Below are 10,155 nucleotides of genomic sequence, written 5' to 3'. Positions count from 1 at the left end.
AATCAGTGGTGTGCGCACTGATTAGCGCTTGTGGCGGCAGGGGGCGCAGAAGTCAGTGGGGGGTCCGGCCACTCAGCCCAGAACAGTGGCTTGTACACAGACCCCACACAAAAAAAAACGAAAAATTAAATAAAAGAAACGCCTTACCTCGAAAAAAATGCACCCGCCTGAACCAAAAAAAAAAAAACGCTGATCAGTGGAAAATCACTGACAGCGGTGAGGCACGCCGCACACACAGGTAAGGTCCGGCCACACAGTACACGCCTGCTACTGGTGGCACGGACCACCTATGGGTGCAAAAAAGCACTAGATAACCCGAAAAAAAGCACTGGCACCACAAAAAAAAAAAAACGCTGATCAGTGGCGGGTGGGCTTTATAACTAAGTGGGTCCGCACACACGCTTAGGGGAAAAAAATTAATAAATCTGCGCCAAAAAACAAAACAAAAAAGGCTGGCAGCAGACCGCAGCGACCCAGCAGGGCAAGGGTCACGCAGCTAAAGGTGCTACGGACCCACAGACACCCACTGAGGTACGCCGAAAATAACTTTTTTTTACAGTGAGGTGATGGTGGCAGCACGGGGCTCTGTTCTGCTCGCCAGATCTCTGTGAAATGGCAGGCAGAACGGAGCAACATGCTCCTAGCCCCCACCATCCCCTCCCATTACACTGTGATTGGTGTGGCCACCCAATCACAACTGCACTGAGGGGGGTAGCCACAATGCCAGCCCGCAGTACAGCATGGATGGTGATTGGTGGTGTATACTACACCACCAGTCACCATCTATTTCACAGGGTCACACGTGACCCTGATGACCCGGAACCGCTGCGGAACGCCAGTAAGTAGTTACCGGCGTCCTGCAGCGATCGCCGGTATAGGAGGTCCTGCGGCACACTGCCGGGATGTCTGCTGATTGAAATCAGCAGACATCCGGCTCCGATCCCCGCCCGGCGAGCGGCGACAGCGAACAGAATTGCAGCACATCGCTCGTCTGAATTGATGAGCGGTGCCTTGCGATCGCCGACATGGGGGGTCATCATGACCCCGCTGGGCGATATGCCGCGATGCCTGCTGATCGATTTCAGCAGGCATCGGGCACCGGCTCCACTCCAGATGGCTGCGGGGGGCCGGGAAAGCACATGACTTTCTCATACGTCATGTGTCCTTAAGGGGTTAAGCATTAGTAACTCTGGGATGCTTTTACTTGTGAATTTGATTCCGAGACTGTTTTTTGTGACATATTTTACTTTATGTAAGTGGTAAATTATCATCGATACTTGCATCATTTCTTGGTGAAAAATTCCAAAATGTAATGAAAAATTTGAAAAAAATTTAGCAGTTTTATAACTTTGAAGCTCTCTGGTTGTAAGGCAAATAGACATCCCAAATAAATTATATATGGATTCACATACACAATATGTCGGCATCATAAAGGTGACAAGTTTTTACTTTTTGAAGACATCAGAGGGCTACAAAGTACAGCAGCAATTTTCCAATTAAATTTAAAAATCTGAATTTTTTGGAAGGGAATTTGAGGGTCTTCATGTTAGATAGACCCCATAAAGGACACCATTATGAAAACTGCACCCCTCAACATATTTAAAATGACATTCAGAAAGTTTGTTAACGCTTTAAGTGTTTCACAGGAATAGCAGCAAAGTGGAGGCGAAAATTCAAAATCTTCATTTTTTACACTAACATGTTCTTGTAGACCCATATTTTTATTTTTACAAGGGGCAAAAGGAGAGAAAGCCCCCCCCAAAAATGTGTAAACCAATTTCTCTCAAGTAAAGAAATACCTCATATGTGGATGTAAAGTGCTTTGTGGATGCACTACAAGGCTCAGAAGAGGAGTGACAATGGAATTTTGGAGGTGCAAGGGGTGTAGTGAGTATTTACACCCCACTGGCGTTTGAAATTACATTCTTCATTTCCACAGACCACTGTTCCAAAAATCTGTCAGACACCTGTGGGGTGTTAAGGCTCACTGTACCCCTTGTTACATTACGTGAGGGGTCACATGTGGGTATTCATTTTTTTTGCATTTATGTCAGAACCGCTGTAATATCAGCCACCCCTGTGCAAATCACCAATTTAGACCTCAAATGTACATAGTGCGCGCTCACTCCTGAGCCTTGTTGTGCGCCTGCAGAGCATTTTACGCCCACATATGGGGTATTTCCATACTCAGGAGAAACAGTGTTACAAATTTTGGGGGTCTTTTTTTTCCCTTTTACCGCTTGTGGAAAAAAAGTATGGGGCAACACCAGTATGATAGTGTAAAAAAAAAAATTTTTTTTTACTCTAACAGGCTGGTGTAGACCCCAACTTTACCTTTTCATAAGGGGTAAAAGGAGAAAAAGACCCCCAAAATTTGTAGTGCAATTTCTCCCGAGTACGGAAATACCCCATATGTGGCCCTAAACTGTTGCCTTGAAATACGACAGGGCTCTGAAGTTAGAGAGCGCCATGTTCATTTGAGGACTAAATTACGGATTTTCATAGGGGTGGACCCGGATGCAAGCGTTACACTCCACCAAAAATACTGTAAGCCAGTTTTCCCCAAACAGGGTGCCTCCAGCTGTTGCAAAACTCTCAACATGCCTGGAAAGTCAATGGCTGTCCGGCAATACTGGGAGTTCTTTTGCAACAGCTGGAGGCTCTGTTTTGGATAAACTGGCGTACAAGATTTTTTTTTTATTTTGGGGGGGGGGGGGGGGGAACAGTGTAAGGGTGTAGTTTTATTCTTTTACTTAGGGTTAGTGTAGTGTTTTATTCTTTTACTTAGGGTTAGTGTAGTGTTTTATTCTTTTACTTAGGGTTAGTGTAGTGTTTTATTCTTTTACTTAGGGTTAGTGTAGTGTTTTATTCTTTTACTTAGGGTTAGTGTAGGGTTTTATTCTTTACTTAGGGTTAGTGTAGTGTTTTATTCTTTACTTAGGGTTAGTGTAGTGTTTTATTCTTTACTTAGGGTTAGTGTAGTGTTTTATTCTTTTACTTAGGGTTAGTGTAGTGTTTTATTCTTTTACTTAGGGTTAGTGTAGTGTTTTATTCTTTTACTTAGGGTTAGTGTAGTGTTTTATTCTTTTACTTAGGGTTAGTGTAGTGTTTTATTCTTTTACTTAGGGTTAGTGTAGTGTTTTATTCTTTTACTTAGGGTTAGTGTAGTGTTTTATTCTTTTACTTAGGGTTAGTGTAGGGTTTTATTCTTTACTTAGGGTTAGTGTAGTGTTTTATTCTTTACTTAGGGTTAGTGTAGTGTTTTATTCTTTACTTAGGGTTAGTGTAGTGTTTTATTCTTTTACTTAGGGTTAGTGTAGTGTTTTATTCTTTTACTTAGGGTTAGTGTAGTGTTTTATTCTTTTACTTAGGGTTAGTGTAGTGTTTTATTCTTTTACTTAGGGTTAGTGTAGTGTTTTATTCTTTTACTTAGGGTTAGTGTAGTGTTTTATTCTTTTACTTAGGGTTAGTGTAGTGTTTTATTCTTTTACTTAGGGTTAGTGTAGTGTTTTATTCTTTACTTAGGGTTAGTGTAGTGTTTTATTCTTTACTTAGGGTTAGTGTAGTGTTTTATTCTTTACTTAGGGTTAGTGTAGTGTTTTATTCTTTACTTAGGGTTAGTGTAGTGTTTTATTCTTTACTTAGGGTTAGTGTAGTGTTTTATTCTTTACTTAGGGTTAGTGTAGTGTTTTATTCTTTACTTAGGGTTAGTGTAGTGTTTTATTCTTTACTTAGGGTTAGTGTAGTGTTTTATTCTTTACTTAGGGTTAGTGTAGTGTTTTATTCTTTACTTAGGGTTAGTGTAGTGTTTTATTCTTTACTTAGGGTTAGTGTAGTGTTTTATTCTTTTACTTAGGGTTAGTGTAGTGTTTTATTCTTTACTTAGGGTTAGTGTAGTGTTTTATTCTTTTACTTAGGGTTAGTGTAGTGTTTTATTCTTTACTTAGGGTTAGTGTAGTGTTTTATTCTTTACTTAGGGTTAGTGTAGTGTTTTATTCTTTTACTTAGGGTTAGTGTAGTGTTTTATTCTTTTACTTAGGGTTAGTGTAGTGTTTTATTCTTTACTTAGGGTTAGTGTAGTGTTTTATTCTTTTACTTAGGGTTAGTGTAGTGTTTTATTCTTTACTTAGGGTTAGTGTAGTGTTTTATTCTTTACTTAGGGTTAGTGTAGTGTTTTATTCTTTACTTAGGGTTAGTGTAGTGTTTTATTCTTTTACTTAGGGTTAGTGTAGTGTTTTATTCTTTTACTTAGGATTAGTGTAGTGTTTTATTCTTTTACTTAGGGTTAGTGTAGTGTTTTATTCTTTACTTAGGGTTAGTGTAGTGTTTTATTCTTTACTTAGGGTTAGTGTAGTGTTTTATTCTTTACTTAGGGTTAGTGTAGTGTTTTATTCTTTACTTAGGGTTAGTGTAGTGTTTTATTCTTTACTTAGGGTTAGTGTAGTGTTTTATTCTTTACTTAGGGTTAGTGTAGTGTTTTATTCTTTACTTAGGGTTAGTGTAGTGTTTTATTCTTTACTTAGGGTTAGTGTAGTGTTTTATTCTTTATTTTGGGTTAGTGTAGTGTTTTTAGGGTACATTCACACGGGCGGAGATTTACAGTGCGTTAGCCACATCTCAAACTTGAAGGGGGAAACTGGCTGTAAACCCGCCCGCATGAATGTACCCTGTACATTCACGTGGGGGAGGGGGTGGGGGGTTTCAGCAGGCATCCCGTTCCGATCCCCGTCCGGCTAGTGGTGGGGGGATCGAAATTCCCACGGGCATACAGGTACGCCCTTGGTCCTTAGGTACCAGGACGCAAGAGCGTATCCATACGCCCGTGGTCCCCAACAGTATATACACAGATCGCAATGTCAAACCCATCACCTACACTGTAGTTCCCTCCTCCCCTCCCGCTGACTACGTACAATCTTTCCCCCTCTCTACGTACAATCTTTACCTTTGCCTTTCCGGTGCTCTGTAAGATATGGACTAGAGCTGAGGCCATCTCCTCCTTGTTCTTGACGCTCAGGATGCCCTCCAGGCTGGAGCACAGCACCATGTAGTTGTTGGTGATATATTCGGCAAACTCCTTGTACAGTTCCATGGGGAGGATGTTAATGCTCTGGTAGCGGCTTTTCATGCGGATCATGGGTCCTGCAGATTTGCCTTTGCTGGTGTTTGTGGACACCACCGGATACCACTTCTCCACTAATTGCCGCCCGGTCACGGCTGCTATGGGGATGTTGACCAGGCCCATGTAGTTGTTCTTGTCCTTCTTCTTCTTCTTTTCTGTCTCTTTGTATAAGTGCACGGTGATGGTCTTCAGGGACGGGAGGTTGTTGAACTCAAAGTGCTCCCCCCAGAAGACGTTGTCAGTCTTCAGTTTGCAGGTAGTTCGTGCGTAAAGAACATCGTCCAGAAACAACTCACAGAGATATTTCTTCTTAGCAGGAAGGTCCTTGGCCTCAATAATCCACAACTTCAGCATGTTCTCCATCCGACGACTGTTATCCTGGAAAAGATGGGGAAGTGTGGTGAGTGCAGAGTCACAAAGATTCCTGAATGTCTGGTGGGCTATACAGGGGGACACCAGAAACCTGCCAGATGACTGAACAGACTACAATACAGGTCACCATGCCCCTCTGGAACTTGAGAGCGGCCATGTTGGATTCAAATGTTATCTTACAGACCTTTGTGCTTCTGGTTCTGTCTTCACCAAACCTCTCAAACTGCAGCTGTTCTATTTCAAGTGCAGATAAGAAGTGGCCCTGTAGGTATAAGGGCCCCGGGCAGATACCGGGTTTGTAATGGGGACAACAACAATTAAATAGAAAGACTGACAGCAGTATAGAAATAAACAGGATTACTGGATTGTAAAAGCCATAGGGCAGAATATATATATATATATATATATATATATATAGATATATAGATAGAGAGAGACACTTGGCTGAAGTACACAGGATCTGTACAGTGTGGAGGTACACGATGCAATATATCCAAGCACATGATAAACACAGACACTTAGAGGCTAATGGGCAAAGCTTCAAGATAAAAACGTATATTTCATGTGAGACCAAGTATGTCTATTGCATTTTTTGCTCTGAGTGCAAGTACAATATGTGGGCTCAACCACTAGACAATTGAAACAGAATAGCGGAGCATATTTCTGGGACCAAAGTCATTAACCTGTTTCAAAACAAAGCATTATACGGGGTCTTAAGACACTTTTAGGGACACACATGGTGGAAATGTGTCCAACTCTGCGGGTAATCCCCATAGAACGGGTGAGGAAACCAATAAGAGGAGGTGACATGAAAAGAAAGCTCCTCACGTGAGGCTTACTGGATAGTTAAAATGGGTTGCCGTCTACCTAAAGGCTTAAACTAGAGATGAGCGAACTTACAGTAAATTCGATTCGTCACGAACTTCTCGGCGCGGTAATTGATGACTTTTCCTGCATAAATTAGTTCAGCTTTCCGGTGCTCCGGTGGGCTGGAAAAGATGGATACAGTCCTAGGAAAGAGTCTCCTAGGACTGTATCCACCTTTTCCAGCCCACGGGAGCACCGGAAAGCTGAACTAATTTATGCAGGAAAAGTCATCAATTACCGCGCCGAGAAGTTCGTGACAAATTAAATTTACTGTAAGTTCGCTCATCTCTAGTTTAAACAACAGATCTGACATTATGCTCTTTTATTGAGTGTTGCAATATATTGGAATTTTAGGTGATCTCATTTTAGTCCCCATGCACACTATGAAAAACTGCACATATATATATTAACTGAACATGTAGCAGTTTTCATGGTCAGTTTCTTTATACCTGTACCATTGTGTGCACTACTACTAAAAAGTGACCTAAAATAACTGAAAATGTTATTTTTTTAACAACATTTTTTGTACGTATATGCAAACAAAATATTTATTACCATAAATGAGCATGTATGTAAAAATGTGTTAGCCTGATAAATCCACAAATGCTGCTCATACGATCTGGTTATATGCACTGAATAACAGTCAGTTTATCCTTAGGCCACTATTCACACCTTGTATCAGAATTCCTGCAGCTTTTTCTAATTGATCACTGAATTTGCTCTTGGTCATCTAAGGGTTAATTCCCCGCATGCAAGGGAAGCATTGCCTTGTGGGTCAGAACAGGAAGAGTCTATTTTCACATATGCTGTATTTATTTGGTGTTTGAATTGTTTAAAGTTAGAACCTTGAAGAAAAAGGGTGTTCCCACAACAGGATGGTTTTATTCATGTATTTTGTACTCTTCCTTATGATTTTATAGAAGAAATAAACCTAAACATTTTAAGAGTATACGGATCCAGAGTGCTGAGTTTTTCTACCTCCAGGAGGAATGTTTCATCCATAGGGCAGAATACAATCATCTGGTGCCTGGGCCCCCCACAGCCATTGCATCAGGTACCTTATTGGGGTGAACGGCGCGGCGCAGGTTCTCCATCCATTTATCCCGTTCAGCTGCAGAGCGACACGAAAAGCATTTACTGCCGGTCGATGCTGTAACCTGCAAGGAAAGGAAAACATTCAGCTGATAAGATCCTGGAGACCCCCTAAACCCTCCGGATAATGCCGCCTCTCTATTCCTCTGATAACTGCATCAGGCTCTGCCCAGCTGTCTGCCAACATGGGACAATGGCCTTAGTAGGGCCTGCACATATAGGTCCTGGAATCCTGACAAGTGGGTTGGTAACACTGGATGGAATGGACCAGGTCTATGGACAGTCTTCATCTTTGCCCTGGCTGCAAGCAATCTTTATTGATGTGCGGCCATTACCAGATTGCTGGACCCCCGTGGACCTGGCCTGTGTCAGTGGAGATTCCTCAGCTGAGGACATGGTGTATTGGCAGCCTAATGCTCATGTGGGCGTCCGTCCTGGATGGTGGCAGCGCGCAGCCGATTGCTGAGCCGTCACATGTGCACTGACCTGGAAAGCTCTCCCTCTCACAGCTGTCTGGGTGCAGGACGTGTACAGCGAGGCGTCCTCAGGACTTCTCAATTACAGTGGTCGGTGATCGCAGTAACTGGATAACCCTGCTCCCCCCGTACCCATGTCTAGAAGGTAGAGAAGGGAGCCCTGCACACCACACTGTGGAGACTGGCAGAATGCCTGGCTATGCCATCCCATCACCCAGTATGATCACGTTTTACCCACCACTGCCGAGAACAATAACCAACAAGCCAGCGGCACTAGCCATACAGTAAGAACCACTGAGGATAACACTGCATGTAACGGGGGGGGGGGGGACAGGAGGTGGGCTGCGGACCAGGACGACATCTCACCAGATAGTACACAGGAATCTGCAGCTCTACATACAGCCTAATGTGAACACCCCGGGGAGCAGCCATATGAAGGTCCAATCACACAGGCAGATTATGAGGTCATTGACCATTTGTAGGAATTTGTCAGCCAAAGAAGGAGAAAAATGATATGTTCTAGCACACAGGACCTGAGGGGCTGTCATGTGACCAAATAGAAGAGTTACATGCCAGAATAAGTCATGTGACATGATCTAACCAATGACACTCCCCCGTTCTAGGCCTCACCTCGAAGCAGTAGTCTTGGCCCAGGATGCTGCTGTGGACGGGTTTGATCACCACCTCTTCCTCCATACTGAGATCAAGAGTTTCAGCCGCACGACTGGGACTAAGCAAAGACTCGTGGGAGCGCGATTCCTTCAGCCTCGGCATTAGATGTGACCTGTGGAGAGACGGAGAGAGCGCCTCATTATGTCCAAACCTTCTCAGTGCATTGTAGGGCTGCACAATAGCAATCGAATCGGGATTTTTGCTTTTTGCGATATAGCGATACGGCCCCCCAGGAAAACTTGCAATTATCTGCTGGGGCCGGCTCACGTGTGCTGCTGCGGGCGGGGGCCACCAGAGCAGGTAAAAAATTATTTTAATACTAAAACTCAGTGTTTCCCAACCAGGGTGCCTCCAGTTGTTGCAAAACTACAACTCCCAGCATGTCCGGACCGGCAAAGGTTGTCCAGACAGGTTTGTAGTTTTAGAGAGATTGTGCCATTGGGGGGAGGGGGGAGAGATTGGGACATGTGGGGGGAGAGATTGGGACATGTGGGGGGAGGGGGGAGATTGTGACATTGGGGGGGGGGAGAGATTGTGACATGGGGGGGGAGACTGGGACATTGGGGGGAGAGAGATTGTGACATGTGGGGGGAGGGGGGAGATTGTGACAGTGGGGGGAGGGGGGAGATTGTGACATTGGGGGGGGAGAGATTGTGACATTGGGGGGAGAGACTGGGACATTGGGGGAGAGACTGGGACATTTGGGGGGGAGAGACTGGGACATTTGGGGGGGAGAGACTGGGACATTGGGGGAGAGACTGGGACATTGGGAGAGAGACTGGGACATTGGGAGAGAGACTGGGACATTGGGAGAGAGACTGGGACATTGGGGGAGAGACTGGGACATTGGGGGAGAGACTGGGACATTGGGGGAGAGACTGGGACATTGGGGGAGAGACTGGGACATTGGGGGAGAGACTGGGACATTGGGGGAGAGACTGGGACATTGGGGGAGAGACTGGGACATTGGGGGAGAGACTGGGACATTGGGGGAGAGACTGGGACATTGGGGGAGAGATTGGGACATGTGGGGGGAGAGATTGGGACATGTGGGGGGAGAGATTGGGACATTGGGGGAGAGACTGGGACATTGGGGGAGAGACTGGGACATTGGGGGAGAGACTGTGACATGTGGGGGGAGAGACTGTGACATGTGGGGGGAGAGATTGTGACATGTGGGGGGAGAGATTGGGACATGTGGGGGGAGAGATTGGGACATGTGGGGGGAGAGATTGGGACATGTGGGGGGAGATATTGGGACATTGGGGGGGGAGATATTGGGACATTGGGGGGGGGGGGAGATATTGGGACATGTGGGGGGAGAGATTGGGACATTGGGGGAGATATTGTGACATGTGGGGGGAGAGATTGGGACATTGGGGGAGATATTGTGACATGTGGGGGGAGAGATTGTGACATTGGGGGGAGAGACTGGGACATTGGGGGAGAGACTGGGACATTGGGGGAGAGACTGGGACATTGGGGGAGAGACTGGGACATTGGGGGAGAGACTGGGACATTTGGGGGGGAGAGACTGGGACATTGGGGGAGAGAGAT

At 44.9% G+C, this 10,155-nt stretch overlaps 1 protein-coding gene across 1 annotated transcript; it reads right to left on the bottom strand.

Annotated features, from left to right (window-relative positions):
• Positions 1–4,942: 4,942 nt before the first annotated feature.
• LOC130324275 (disabled homolog 2-interacting protein-like) lies at positions 4,943–8,968 on the bottom strand (the record flags this gene model as incomplete). The annotated part of the gene is made up of 3 exons (XM_056553224.1): positions 8,557–8,968; positions 7,417–7,515; positions 4,943–5,497 (listed from the first exon to the last, which is right to left on the bottom strand). Coding segments are annotated over exons 1-3 (798 nt in total), but the record flags the coding sequence as incomplete, so codon positions are not given.
• Positions 8,969–10,155: the final 1,187 nt, after the last annotated feature.

The sequence above is a fragment of the Hyla sarda genome, unplaced genomic scaffold, assembly GCF_029499605.1.
Source record: "Hyla sarda isolate aHylSar1 unplaced genomic scaffold, aHylSar1.hap1 scaffold_2617, whole genome shotgun sequence".
Classification (NCBI taxonomy): domain Eukaryota; kingdom Metazoa; phylum Chordata; class Amphibia; order Anura; family Hylidae; genus Hyla; species Hyla sarda.
The sequence above is the reverse complement of the archived record's forward strand: the minus strand, read 5'-3'. Positions and strand labels throughout refer to the sequence as shown.